This window comes from Lithobates pipiens, unplaced genomic scaffold (assembly GCF_037356315.1).
Source record: "Lithobates pipiens isolate NorthernLeopardFrog02 unplaced genomic scaffold, aLitPip1_a1.2 Scaffold_19, whole genome shotgun sequence".
Lineage (NCBI taxonomy): Eukaryota > Metazoa > Chordata > Amphibia > Anura > Ranidae > Lithobates > Lithobates pipiens.
The window spans coordinates 598,676,105-598,691,014 of NW_027507764.1; the positions used below are offsets into that span (position 1 = coordinate 598,676,105).

At 48.7% G+C, this 14,910-nt stretch overlaps 1 protein-coding gene across 1 annotated transcript in view; it reads left to right on the plus strand.

Annotated features, from left to right (window-relative positions):
- Nucleotides 1-14,910, plus strand: part of LOC143997862 (uncharacterized) — a 34,636-nt gene that overhangs the window by 1,597 nt on the left and 18,129 nt on the right. The window contains exon 2 of the mRNA XM_077493697.1: nucleotides 6,073-6,289. Coding sequence (XP_077349823.1) covers nucleotides 6,226-6,289 — 64 coding nt within the window. The 5' untranslated portion in view covers nucleotides 6,073-6,225. The remainder of the gene's footprint in view (nucleotides 1-6,072; nucleotides 6,290-14,910) is intronic.

Here is a 14,910-nt window from a genome sequence, read left to right on the forward strand (position 1 = left end):
ACAGTATAGGATCCCCCTCCTTCCTTATTATACAGTATAGGATCCCCCCCTCCTTCCTTATTATACAGTATAGGATCCCCCCCTCCTTCCTTAGTATACAGTATAGGATCCCCTCCCCCTCCTTCCTTAGTATACAGTATAGGATCCCCCTCCCCCTCCTTCCTTAGTATACAGTATAGGATCCCCCCCCCCCTCCTTCCTTAGTATACAGTATAGGATCCCCTCCCCCTCCTTCCTTAGTATACAGTATAGGATCCCCCTCCCCTCCTTCCTTAGTATACAGTATAGGATCCCCCCCTCCTTCCTTAGTATACAGTATAGGATCCCCCTCCCCCTCCTTCCTTAGTATACAGTATAGGATCCCCCCCTCCTTCCTTAGTATACAGTATAGGATCCCCCCTCCTTCCTTAGTATACAGTATAGGATCCCCCCTCCTTCCTTAGTATACAGTATAGGATCCCCCCCTCCTTCCTTAGTATACAGTATAGGATCCCCCCCTCCTTCCTTATTATACAGTATAGGACCCCCCCCTCCTTCCTTAGTATACAGTATAGGATCCCCCCCCTCCTTCCTTATTATACAGTATAGGATCCCCCCCCCTTCCTTATTATACAGTATAGGATCCCCCCCTCCTTCCTTATTATACAGTATAGGATCCCCCCCTCCTTCCTTAGTATACAGTATAGGATCCCCTCCCCCTCCTTCCTTAGTATACAGTATAGGATCCCCTCCCCCTCCTTCCTTAGTATACAGTATAGGATCCCCTCCTTCCTTAGTATACAGTATAGGATCCCCTCCTTCCTTAGTATACAGTATAGGATCCCCCCCTCCTTCCTTAGTATACAGTATAGGATCCCCCCCTCCTTCCTTATTATACAGTATAGGACCCCCCCTCCTTCCTTATTATACAGTATAGGACCCCCCCTCCTTCCTTAGTATACAGTATAGGATCCCCCCCTCCTTCCTTATTATACAGTATAGGATCCCCCCCCTCCTTCCTTATTATACAGTATAGGATCCCCCCCCTCCTTCCTTATTATACAGTATAGGATCCCCCCCTCCTTCCTTATTATACAGTATAGGATCCCCCCCTCCTTCCTTATTATACAGTATAGGATCCCCCCTCCTTCCTTATTATACAGTATAGGACCCCCTCCCCCTCCTTCCTTAGTATACAGTATAGGACCCCCCCCTCCTTCCTTATTATACAGTATAGGATCCCCCCCTCCTTCCTTAGTATACAGTATAGGATCCCCCCTCCTTCCTTAGTATACAGTATAGGACCCCCCCTCCTTCCTTATTATACAGTATAGGACCCCCCCTCCTTCCTTATTATACAGTATAGGACCCCCCCCTCCTTCCTTATTATACAGTATAGGATCCCCCCCTCCTTCCTTAGTATACAGTATAGGACCCCCCCCTCCTTCCTTAGTATACAGTATAGGACCCCCCCCCCTCCTTCCTTAGTATACAGTATAGGATCCCCCCCTCCTTCCTTAGTATACAGTATAGGATCCCCCCTCCTTCCTTATTATACAGTATAGGATCCCCCCTCCTTCCTTATTATACAGTATAGGATCCCCCCTCCTTCCTTATTATACAGTATAGGATCCCCCCCTCCTTCCTTAGTATACAGTATAGGACACCCCCCTCCTTCCTTAGTATACAGTATAGGATCCCCTCCCCCTCCTTCCTTAGTATACAGTATAGGATCCCCCCCTCCTTCCTTAGTATACAGTATAGGATCCCCCTCCTCCTTCCTTAGTATACAGTATAGGATCCCCCCCTCCTTCCTTAGTATACAGTATAGGATCCCCCTCCTCCTTCCTTAGTATACAGTATAGGATCCCCCCTCCTTCCTTAGTATACAGTATAGGATCCCCCCTCCTTCCTTAGTATACAGTATAGGATCCCCCCCTCCTTCCTTAGTATACAGTATTGGATCCTCTCCCCCTCCTTCCTTAGTATACAGTATAGGATCCCCCCCTCCTTCCTTAGTATACAGTATTGGATCCTCTCCCCCTCCTTCCTTAGTATACAGTATAGGATCCCCCCCTCCTTCCTTATTATACAGTATAGGATCCCCCCCTCCTTCCTTAGTATACAGTATAGGATCCCCCCCTCCTTCCTTAGTATACAGTATAGGATCCCCCCCTCCTTCCTTATTATACAGTATAGGATCCCCCCCCCCCTCTTTCCTTAGTATACAGTATAGGATCCCCCCTCCTTCCTTAGTATACAGTATAGGATCCCCCCTCCTTCCTTAGTATACAGTATAGGACCCCCCCTCCTTCCTTAGTATACAGTATAGGATCCCCCCCTCCTTCCTTAGTATACAGTATAGGATCCCCCCCTCCTTCCTTAGTATACAGTATAGGACCCCCCCCTTCCTTAGTATACAGTATAGGATCCCCCCCTCCTTCCTTATTATACAGTATTGGATCCCCCCTCCTTCCTTAGTATACAGTATTGGATCCCCCCTCCTTCCTTAGTATACAGTATTGGATCCTCTCCCCCTCCTTCCTTAGTATACAGTATAGGATCCCCCCTCCTTCCTTAGTATACAGTATAGGATCCTCCCCCCCTCCTTCCTTAGTATACAGTATTGGATCCTCTCCCCTCCTTCCTTAGTATACAGTATAGGATCCCCCCTCCTTCCTTAGTATACAGTATAGGATCCTCTCCCCCTCCTTCCTTAGTATACAGTATAGGATCCCCCCCTCCTTCCTTATTATACAGTATTGGATCCCCCCTCCTTCCTTAGTATACAGTATTGGATCCCCCCTCCTTCCTTAGTATACAGTATTGGATCCTCTCCCCCTCCTTCCTTAGTATACAGTATAGGATCCCCCCTCCTTCCTTAGTATACAGTATAGGATCCTCCCCCCCTCCTTCCTTAGTATACAGTATTGGATCCTCTCCCCTCCTTCCTTAGTATACAGTATAGGATCCCCCCCTCCTTCCTTAGTATACAGTATAGGATCCCCCCCTCCTTCCTTAGTATACAGTATAGGACCCCCCCCTTCCTTAGTATACAGTATAGGATCCCCCCCTCCTTCCTTATTATACAGTATTGGATCCCCCCTCCTTCCTTAGTATACAGTATTGGATCCCCCCTCCTTCCTTAGTATACAGTATAGGATCCCCCCCTCCTTCCTTAGTATACAGTATAGGATCCCCTCCCCCTCCTTCCTTAGTATACAGTATAGGACCCCCCCCCCTCCTTCCTTAGTATACAGTATAGGATCCCCCCTCCTTCCTTAGTATACAGTATAGGATCCCCCCCCTTTTTCCTTAGTATACAGTATTGGATCCCCCCCTCCTTCCTTAGTATACAGTATTGGATCCCCCCCTCCTTCCTTAGTATACAGTATAGGACCCCCCCTCCTTCCTTAGTATACAGTATAGGACCCCCCCCTCCTTCCTTAGTATACAGTATAGGATCCCCCCCTCCTTCCTTAGTATACAGTATAGGATCCCCCCTCCTTCCTTAGTATACAGTATAGGATCCCCCCTCCTTCATTAGTATACAGTATAGGATCCCCCCCTCCTTCCTTAGTATACAGTATAGGATCCCCTTCCCCTCCTTCCTTAGTATACAGTATAGAATCCCCCCTCCTTTCTTAGTATACAGTATAGGATCCCCCCCTTTTTCCTTAGTATACAGTATAGGATCCTCTCCTTGTTTAGTATACAGTATAGGATCCCCCCCTCCTTTCTTAGTATACAGTATAGGATCCCCCCCTCCTTCCTTAGTATACAGTATAGGATCCCCCCTCCTTCCTTAGTATACAGTATAGGATCCCCCCTCCTTCCTTAGTATACAGTATAGGATCCCCCCCCTCCTTCCTTAGTATACAGTATAGGATCCCCCCCTCCTTCCTTAGTATACAGTATTGGATCCCCCCCCTCCTTCCTTAGTATACAGTATTGGATCCCCCCTCCTTCCTTAGTATACAGTATTGGATCCTCTCCCCCTCCTTCCTTAGTATACAGTATTGGACCCCCCCCCCTCCTTCCTTAGTATACAGTATTGGATCCTCTCCCCTCCTTCCTTAGTATACAGTATTGGATCCTCTCCCCTCCTTCCTTAGTATACAGTATAGGATCCCCTTCCCCTCCTTCCTTAGTATACAGTATAGGATCCCCTTCCCCTCCTTCCTTAGTATACAGTATAGGACCCCCCCCCCTCCTTCCTTAGTATACAGTATAGGATCCCCCCCTCCTTCCTTAGTATACAGTATAGGATCCCCTCCCCCTCCTTCCTTAGTATACAGTATAGGATCCCCCCCCCCTCCTTCCTTAGTATACAGTATAGGATCCCCCTCCTTCCTTAGTATACAGTATAGGATCCCCCCTCCTTCCGTAGTATATAGTATAGGATCCCCCCCTCCTTCCTTAGTATACAGTATAGGATCCCCTTCCCCTCCTTCCTTAGTATACAGTATAGGATCCCCCCCTCCTTCCTTAGTATACAGTATAGGATCCCCCCCCTTTTTCCTTAGTATACAGTATTGGATCCCCCCCCCCTCCTTCCTTAGTATACAGTATTGGATCCCCCCTCCTTCCTTAGTATACAGTATAGGACCCCCCCTCCTTCCTTAGTATACAGTATAGGACCCCCCCCTCCTTCCTTAGTATACAGTATAGGATCCCCCCCTCCTTCCTTAGTATACAGTATAGGATCCCCCCTCCTTCCTTAGTATACAGTATAGGATCCCCCCTCCTTCATTAGTATACAGTATAGGATCCCCCCCTCCTTCCTTAGTATACAGTATAGGATCCCCTTCCCCTCCTTCCTTAGTATACAGTATAGAATCCCCCCTCCTTTCTTAGTATACAGTATAGGATCCCCCCCTTTTTCCTTAGTATACAGTATAGGATCCTCTCCTTGTTTAGTATACAGTATAGGATCCCCCCCTCCTTTCTTAGTATACAGTATAGGATCCCCCCCTCCTTCCTTAGTATACAGTATAGGATCCCCCCTCCTTCCTTAGTATACAGTATAGGATCCCCCCTCCTTCCTTAGTATACAGTATAGGATCCCCCCCTCCTTCCTTAGTATACAGTATAGGATCCCCCCTCCTTCCTTAGTATACAGTATAGGATCCCCCCTCCTTTCTTAGTATACAGTATAGGATCCCCCCCTCCTTCCTTAGTATACAGTATAGGATCCCCCCCTCCTTCCTTAGTATACAGTATAGGATCCCCCCTCCTTCCTTAGTATACAGTATTGGATCCCCCCTCCTTCCTTAGTATACAGTATAGGACCCCCCCCCTCCTTCCTTAGTATACAGTATAGGACCCCCCCCCCCTCCTTCCTTAGTATACAGTATAGGATCCCCTTCCCCTCCTTCCTTAGTATACAGTATAGGATCCCTCCCCCTTTTTCCTTAGTATACAGTATTGGATCCCCACCTCCTTCCTTAGTATACAGTATTGGATCCCCCCCTCCTTCCTTAGTATACAGTATAGGACCCCCCCCTCCTTCCTTAGTATACATTATAGGATCCCCCCCTCCTTCCTTAGTATACAGTATAGGATCCCCTCCTTCCTTAGTATACAGTATAGGATCCCCCCTCCTTCCTTAGTATACAGTATAGGATCCCCCCCTCCTTCCTTAGTATACAGTATAGGATCCCCCCTCCTTCCTTAGTATACAGTATAGGATCCCCCCCTCCTTCCTTAGTATACAGTATTGGATCCCCCCTCCTTCCTTAGTATACAGTATTGGATCCCCCCTCCTTCCTTAGTATACAGTATTGGATCCTCTCCCCCTCCTTCCTTAGTATACAGTATAGGATCCCCCCTCCTTCCTTAGTATACAGTATAGGATCCCCCCCTCCTTCCTTAGTATACAGTATAGGATCCCCCCTCCTTCCTTAGTATACAGTATAGGATCCCCCCTCCTTCCTTAGTATACAGTATAGGATCCCCCCTCCTTCCTTAGTATACAGTATAGGATCCCCCCTCCTTCCTTAGTATACAGTATAGGATCCCCCCCCCTCAACTGAGATATTTCTTGTGTCCTCTCTGTCATCTTCTCGCCTGTTTTGTGTTTCCTCCCTGCAGTGTAGTTTTAGTAATGATTTCATCGACTGTCCTGTGCTGTGATGTCATCGTCTGGGCTGCACTGTGATGTCATCGTACCTCCTCTGTGATGTCATCGTACCTCCTTCTCTTTGAGGAAGGTCCTGTGTAGAGTTTATATGGACGAACACAAAGATGGCGGAGGGCGTCCTGCAGGGGAGGGATGATGGAGACTTCGACCTGGACCTCTTCTTCTTTGGTGAGTAGTATTCATCCTCTCTATTAGTGGAGTATTATTGATCCCCTTTAGATTGGGGGGAGTATTATTGATCCTCTATAGATTGTGGGGAGTATTATTGATCCTCTATAGATTGTGGGGAGTATTATTGATCCTCTATAGATTGGGGGGAGTATTATTGATCCTCTATAGATTGGGGGGAGTATTATTGATCCTCTATAGATTGGGGGGAGTATTATTGATCCTCTATAGATTGGGGGGAGTATTATTGATCCCCTTTAGATTGGGGGGAGTATTATTGATCCTCTATAGATTGTGGGGAGTATTATTGATCCTCTATAGATTGGGGGGAGTATTATTGATCCTCTATAGATTGGGGGGAGTATTATTGATCCTCTATAGATTGGGGGGAGTATTATTGATCCTCTATAGATTGGGGGGAGTATTATTGATCCTCTATAGATTGGGGGGAGTATTATCGATCCTCTATAGATTGGGGGGAGTATTATCGGTCCTCTATAGATTGGGGGGAGTATTATCGATCCTCTATAGATTGGGGGGAGTATTATTGATCCTCTATAGATTGGGGGGAGTATTATTGATCCTCTATAGATTGGGGGGAGTATTATCGATCCTCTATAGATTGGGGGGAGTATTATTGATCCTCTATAGATTGGGGGGAGTATTATTGATCCTCTATAGATTGGGGGAGTATTATTGATCCTCTATAGATTGGGGGGAGTATTATCGATCCTCTATAGATTGGGGGGAGTATTATCGATCCTCTATAGATTGGGGGGAGTATTATCGATCCTCTATAGATTGGGGGGCGTATTATCGATCTTCTATAGATTGGGGGGAGTATTATTGATCCTCTATAGATTGGGGGGAGTATTATTGATCCTCTATAGATTGGGGGGAGTATTATTGATCCTCTATAGATTGGGGGGAGTATTATTGATCCTCTATAGATTGGGGGGAGTATTATTGATCCTCTATAGATTGGGGGGAGTATTATTGATCCTCTATAGATTGGGGGGAGTATTATTGATCCTCTATAGATTGGGGGGAGTATTATTGATCCTCTATAGATTGGGGGGAGTATTATTGATCCTCTATAGATTGGGGGGAGTATTATTGATCCTCTATAGATTGGGGGGAGTATTATTGATCCTCTATAGATTGGGGGGAGTATTATCGATCCTCTATAGATTGGGGGGAGTATTATCGATCCTCTATAGATTGGGGGGCGTATTATCGATCTTCTATAGATTGGGGGGAGTATTATCGATCCTCTATAGATTGGGGGGAGTATTATTGATCCTCTATAGATTGGGGGGAGTATTATTGATCCTCTATAGATTGGGGGGAGTATTATTGATCCTCTATAGATTGGGGGGAGTATTATTGATCCTCTATAGATTGGGGGGAGTATTATAGTTACATAGTAGGTGAGGTAAAAAAAAGTCCATCAAGTCCAACCTATGTGTGCAATTATATGTCAGTATTACATTGTATATCCTGTATGATGCGGTCGTTCAGATGCTTATCTAATAGTTTTTTAAACTATCACCCCCCCCCCCCCCCTGCTGAGACCACCGCCTGTGGAAGGGGATTCAACATCCTTGCTGCTCTTACAGTAAAGAACCCTCTACATAGTTTGTTAAACCTCTTTTCTTCTAAGTCTTGTTAAACTCCTTTTTGCGAAAATGTTTTCTCCCTATTGTGGGGTCACCAGTCTTGTATTTATATATTGTGGGGTCACCAGTCTGGTATTTATATATTGTGGGGTCACCAGTCCGGTATTTATATATTGTGGGGTCACCAGTCCGGTATTTATATATTGTGGGGTCACCAGTCCTGTATTTATATATTGTGGGGTCACCAGTCTGGTATTTATATATTGTGGGGTCACCAGTCCGGTATTTATATATTGTGGGGTCACCAGTCCGGTATTTATATATTGTGGGGTCACCAGTCCGGTATTTATATATTGTGGGGTCACCAGTCCTGTATTTATATATTGTGGGGTCACCAGTCTGGTATTTATATATTGTGGGGTCACCAGTCCGTTATTTATATATTGTGGGGTCACCAGTCCGGTATTTATATATTGTGGGGTCACCAGTCTGGTATTTATATATTGTGGGGTCACCAGTCTGGTATTTATATATTGTGGGGTCACCAGTCCGGTATTTATATATTGTGGGGTCACCAGTCCGGTATTTATATATTGTGGGGTCACCAGTCTGGTATTTATATATTGTGGGGTCACCAGTCTGGTATTTATATATTGTGGGGTCACCAGTCCGGTATTTATATATTGTGGGGTCACCAGTCCGGTATTTATATATTGTGGGGTCACCAGTCCGGTATTTATATATTGTGGGGTCACCAGTCCTGTATTTATATATTGTGGGGTCACCAGTCTGGTATTTATATATTGTGGGGTCACCAGTCCGTTATTTATATATTGTGGGGTCACCAGTCCGGTATTTATATATTGTGGGGTCACCAGTCTGGTATTTATATATTGTGGGGTCACCAGTCTGGTATTTATATATTGTGGGGTCACCAGTCCGGTATTTATATATTGTGGGGTCACCAGTCCGGTATTTATATATTGTGGGGTCACCAGTCCAGTATTTATATAATGAAATCATATCCCCTCTCAGGCGTCTCTTCTCCAGAGAGAATAAGTTCAGAGCTCACAACCTTTCCTCATATCTAATATCCTCCAGACCCTTTATTAGCTTTGTTGCCCTTCTTTGTAGTCGCTCCATTTCCAGTACATCCTTCCTGAGGACTGGTGCCCAGAACTGGACAGTATACTCCAGGTGCGGCCGGACCAGAGTCTTGTAGAGGGGAGAATTATCCTTTTATCTCTGGAGTTGATCCCTTTTTAATGCCAATATTCTATTTGCTTTGTTAGCAGCAGCTTGGCATTGCTGAGCCCATCATCTACTAGGACCCCCAGGTCCTTCTCCATCCTAGATCCCCCCAGAGGTTCCCCTCCCCCCAGGTCCTTCTCCATCCTACATCCCCCCCAGAGGTTCCCCCCCCCCAGGTCCTTCTCCATCCTAGACCCCCCCAGAGGTTCCCCTCCCCCCAGGTCCTTCTCCATCCTAGACCCCCCCAGAGGTTCCCCTCCCCCAGGTCCTTCTCCATCCTAGATCCCCCCAGAGGTTCCCCTCCCCCCAGGTCCTTCTCCATCCTACATCCCCCCAGAGGTTCCCCTCCCCCCAGGTCCTTCTCCATCCTAGATCCCCCCAGAGGTTCCCCTCCCCCCAGGTCCTTCTCCATCCTACATCCCCCCCAGAGGTTCCCCTCCCCCCAGGTCCTTCTCCATCCTAGATCCCCCCAGAGGTTCCCCTCCCCCCAGGTCCTTCTCCATCCTACATCCCCCCAGAGGTTCCCCTCCCCCCAGGTCCTTCTCCATCCTAGATCCCCCCAGAGGTTCCCCTCCCCCCAGTCTATAGATTGCATTCAGATTTTTGCCACCCAAATGCATTATTTTACATTTTTCTACATTGAACCTCATTTTCCATGTAGTTGCCCCTCCCCCCATTCATTTGTTCAGATCTTCTTGGAAGGTCTCCACATCCTGCGGAGAAGTTATTGCCCTGCTTAGCATCATCCGCAAATACAGAGATTGAGCCGTTTCCCCCATCCCCCTCCTCCAGGTCATTTATGTACAAATTAAACAGGATTGGTCCCAGCACAGAACCCTGGGGGACCCCACTACCCTCCCCCGACCATTCCGAGTACTCCCCATTTATCACCACCCTCTGAACTCGCCCTTGTAGCCAGTTTTCAATCCATGTCCTCATCCTATGGTCCATGCCAACCCACCTTATTTTATACCATAAACGTTTATGGGGAACTGTGACAAATGCTTTTATAAAGTCCAGATACACCACGTCTACGGGCCTTCCTTTATCTAGATACACCACGTCTACGGGCCTTCCTTTATCTAGATACACCACATCTACGGGCCTTCCTTTATCTAGATACACCACGTCTACGGGCCTTCCTTTATCTAGATACACCACGTCTACGGGCCTTCCTTTATCTAGATACACCACGTCTACGGACCTTCCTTTATCTAGATACACCACGTCTACGGGCCTTCCTTTATCTAGATACACCACATCTACGGGCCTTCCTTTATCTAGATACACCACATCTACGGACCTTCCTTTATCCAGATACACCACATCTACGGGCCTACCTTTATCTAGATACACCACGTCTACGGGCCTTCCTTTATCTAGATACGCCACGTCTACGGGCCTTCCTTTATCTAGATACGCCACGTCTACGGGCCTTCCTTTATCCAGATACACCACGTCTACGGGCCTTCCTTTATCCAGATACACCACGTCTACGGGCCTTCCTTTATCTAGATATACCACGTCTACGGACCTTCCTTTATCTAGATACACCACGTCTACGGGCCTTCCTTTATCCAGATACACCACGTCTACGGGCCTTCCTTTATCTAGATGGCAACTCACCTCCTCATAGAAGGTCAGTAGATTGGTTTGGCAAGAACGATTCTTCATGAATCCATGCTGATTACTGCTAATGATGCCGTTCTCATTACTAAAATCTTGTATATAGTCCCTTATCATCCCCTCAAAGAGTTTACATACTATTGATGTTGGGCTGACTGGTCTGTAATTCCCAGGGATGTATTTTGGGCCCTTTTTAAATATTGGTGCTACATTGGCTTTTCTCCAATCAGCTGGTACCATTCCAGTCAGTAGACTGTCAGTAAAAATTAGGAACAATGATCTGGCAATTACTTGACTGAGTTCCCAAAGTCCCCTCGGGTGCAAACCATCTGGTCCCGGTGAAGTATTAATGTTAAGTTTCCCAAGTCTAATTTTAATTCTGTCCTGATAACCATGGAGGGGCTTCCTGTGATGTGTCCTGAGGATAAACACTGCAGTTTTGGTTACTGACCCCCCCCCCCTCCCCCCACGATTACCTTTGTGAAGACTGAGTAAAAGAATAAATTCAATACCTTCTCCATCCCCCCATCCTTTGTAACCAGATGTCCTTCATCATTCTTTATTGGGCCAATATGGTCTGTCCTCCTTTTTTACTGTTTACATACTTAAAGAATTTCTTGGGATATTTTTTGCTGTCCTCCACTATGTGTCTTTCATGTTCTATCTTAGCCGTCCTCCATTGCACCCTTACATTTCTTGTTGCAGTCTTTATAAGTCTGAATGCTGATGATGATCCTTTCAACCTTGTATTTTTTTTGAAAGCCTTCTCCTTTTTAAATGCATTTTTACATTGGAGTTAAGCCATCCAGGACTTTTGTTCGCTCTTTTAAATTTATTACCCAATGGGATGTATTGGCTAATGCCCTTATTTAATATACTCTTAAAGCCAACCCATCTCTCCTCCGTGTTCTTTGTTCCTAAGATTTTATATCTTCTAGTGAGGTTCGTAGTTTAGGGAAGTTGGCTCTTTTGAAATTCAGTGTTTTTATTCCCCTTATGTTTCCTATTTGTGTGATTTATACTGAAGCCAATTGACCTGTGATCGCTGTTCCCTAAATTGCCCCGTATTTCCACATCCGTGATCAGGACTGTATTGTTGGTAATCAGTAGATCTAGTAACGCTTTATTTCTAGTTGGTGCGTCTACCATCTGACCCATCAAATTGTCCTGCAAGACATTTAGGAACTGGCGAGCCTTAGATGAATGTGCGGTTCCATATCTCTAGTTCTCCCATCTTGTCCGCCAGGCTCCTGGAAATGGTGACCATGCCACGTAGTTTAGACCGGTCACATATCATCCTCTTATTGGGTGTTCCGAGATTTCAACTAGGACTTGCTACTACACTTACCTCGGGTTTATGGGCTTTGGTCAACTTACCACTAATACCCCCAATACTACCCTCTGGAATATGTTCCGTGCTGACTATCTCTACCCCTGGACCCCCCCATCGCCTAGTTTAAAAAACCCCTCTAACATTTTGGCCATCCTTATTCCCAGCTGATCTGCACCCTCCTCTTTTAGGTGCAGTCCATCCCTTCTATAGTACCGCTTATGTATGGACTGAGAAGTCCTCCAGGAACCCAAACCCCTCCTTACTACCCCAGCTCTTCAGCCACTTGTTTACTTCCCTAATCTCCCTCCGCCTCTCTGGTGTGGCTCCATGTACCGGTACTATTCCTGAGAATATTCCTGAGAATACCCCCCTGGAGGTCCTTCTCATCAACTTAGCTCCCAAGTCCCTAAAATCGTCCTTTTAGGACCCTCCATCTGCCTCTGACTTTGTCATTGGTGCACTATAACAGCCGGGTCTTCCCCACCCCCTCCCAGTAATCTGTCCATCAGATCCGCGATGTGACGAACCCGGGCGCCCGGCAGATGACATACAGTTCACAGCTTCGGGTCTTTGTTACAGATTGTCTTCTCTGAGAGGCCAATAAGAATTGAGTCCCCTACCACCAGGATCTGTCTTTCCTTCCCCCCCCCCCCCCACTCTCACTGGAGGAGTTCTTCCCCCGGCAGCTAGGGGAGTCCCTCAGCTCCAGCAGTGCTGGTCCCTGACTGGGATCCCCAATGTCACTCAACGGAGCGTACTTATTGGGATGCTCTAGCCCTGGATCAGCCTCCCTGGGGCATCCTTGCCCCTTTCCCCTTCTTGATTGTCACCCATCTACTCTTTGCTAGTGCCGGCACCTCTTTGTCTCCACCCACCTCTGTGCTGGCCCCTGCCGGCACCTCTTTTTCTCCACCCCCCCCTCTGTGCTGGCCCCTGCCGGCACCTCTTTTTCTCCACCCCCCCCTCTGTGCTGGCCCCTGCCGGCACCTCTTTTTCTCCACCCCCCCCCTCTGTGCTGGCCCCTGCCGACACCTCTTTTTCTCCACCCCCCTCTGTGCTGGCCCCTGCCGACACCTCTTTGTGTCCACCCCCCTCTGTGCCGGCACCTCTTTGTGTCCACCCCCCTCTGTGCCGGCACCTCTTTGTCTCCACCCCCCTCTGTGCCGGAACCTCTTTGTCTCCACCCACCTCTGTGCTGGCTCCTGCCGGCACCTCTTTGTCTCCACCCTCCTCTGTACTGGCCCCTGCCGGAACCTCTTTGTCTCCACCCGCATCTGTTCCGGCACCTCTTTGTCTCCACCCGCCTCTGGTCCCTGACTGGGATCCCCAATGTCACTCAACGGAGCGTACTTATTGGGATGCTCTAGCCCTGGATCAGCCTCCCTGGGGCATCCTTGCCCCTTTCCCCTTCTTGATTGTCACCCATCTACTCTTTGCTAGTGCCGGCACCTCTTTGTCTCCACCCACCTCTGTGCTGGCCCCTGCCGGCACCTCTTTTTCTCCACCCCCCCTCTGTGCTGGCCCCTGCCGGCACCTCTTTGTCTCCACCCACCTCTGTGCTGGCTCCTGCCGGAACCTCTTTGTGTCCACCCCCCTCTGTTCCGGCACATCTTTGTCTCCACCCCCTCTGTGCTGGCACCTCTTTGTCTCCACCCCCCTCTGTGCCGGAACCTCTTTGTCTCCTCCCACCTCTGTGCTGGCCCCTGCCGGAACCTCTTTGTCTCCACCCACCTCTGTGCTGGCCCCTGCCGGAACCTCTTTGCCTCCACCCCCCTCTGTGCTGGCACCTCTTTGTGTCCACCCCCCTCTGTGCCGGCACCTCTTTGTCTCCACCCCCTCTGTGCTGGCTCCTGCCGGCACCTCTTTGTCTCCACCCCCCCTCTGTGCTGGCTCCTTCCGGCACCTCTTTTTCTCCACCCCCCCCTCTGTGCTGGCCCCTGCCGGCACCTCTTTTTCTCCACCCCCCTCTGTGCTGGCCCCTGCCGCCACCTCTTTGTCTCCACCCGCCTCTGTGCCGGCACCTCTTTGTCTCCACCCGCCTCTGTGCCGGCACCTCTTTGTCTCCACCCACCTCTGTGCCGTAACCTCTTTGTCTCCACCCACCTCTGTGCTGGCTCCTGCCGGCACCTCTTTGTCTCCACCCAACTATGTGCCGGAACTTCTTTGTCTCCACCCTCCTCTGTACTGGCCCCTGCCGGAACCTCTTTGTCTCCACCCACCTCTGCCGGAACCTCTTTGTCTCCACCCGCCTCTGCCGGAACCTCTTTGTCTCCACCCGCCTCTGTGCCGGAACCTCTTTGTCTCCACCCACCTCTGTGCCGGCACCTCTTTGTCTCCACTCACCTCTGTGCTGGCCCCTGCCGGCACCTCTTTGTCTCCACCCACCTCTGTGCTGGCCCCTTCCGGCACCTCTTTGTCTCCACCCACCTCTGTGCTGGCCCCTTCCGGCACCTCTTTGTCTCCACCCACCTCTGTGCTGGCCCCTTCCGGCACCTCTTTGTCTCCACCCACCTCTGTGCTGGCCCCTGCCGGCACCTCTTTGTCTCCACCCCCCTCTGTGCTGGCTCCTGCCGGCACCTCTTTTTCTCCACCCCCCCTCTGTGCTGGCTCCTGCCGGCACCTCTTTGTCTCCACCCAACTATGTGCCGGAACTTCTTTGTCTCCACCCTCCTCTGTACTGGCCCCTGCCGGAACCTCTTTGTCTCCACCCACCTCTGCCGGAACCTCTTTGTCTCCACCCGCCTCTGCCGGAACCTCTTTGTCTCCACCCGCCTCTGTGCCGGAACCTCTTT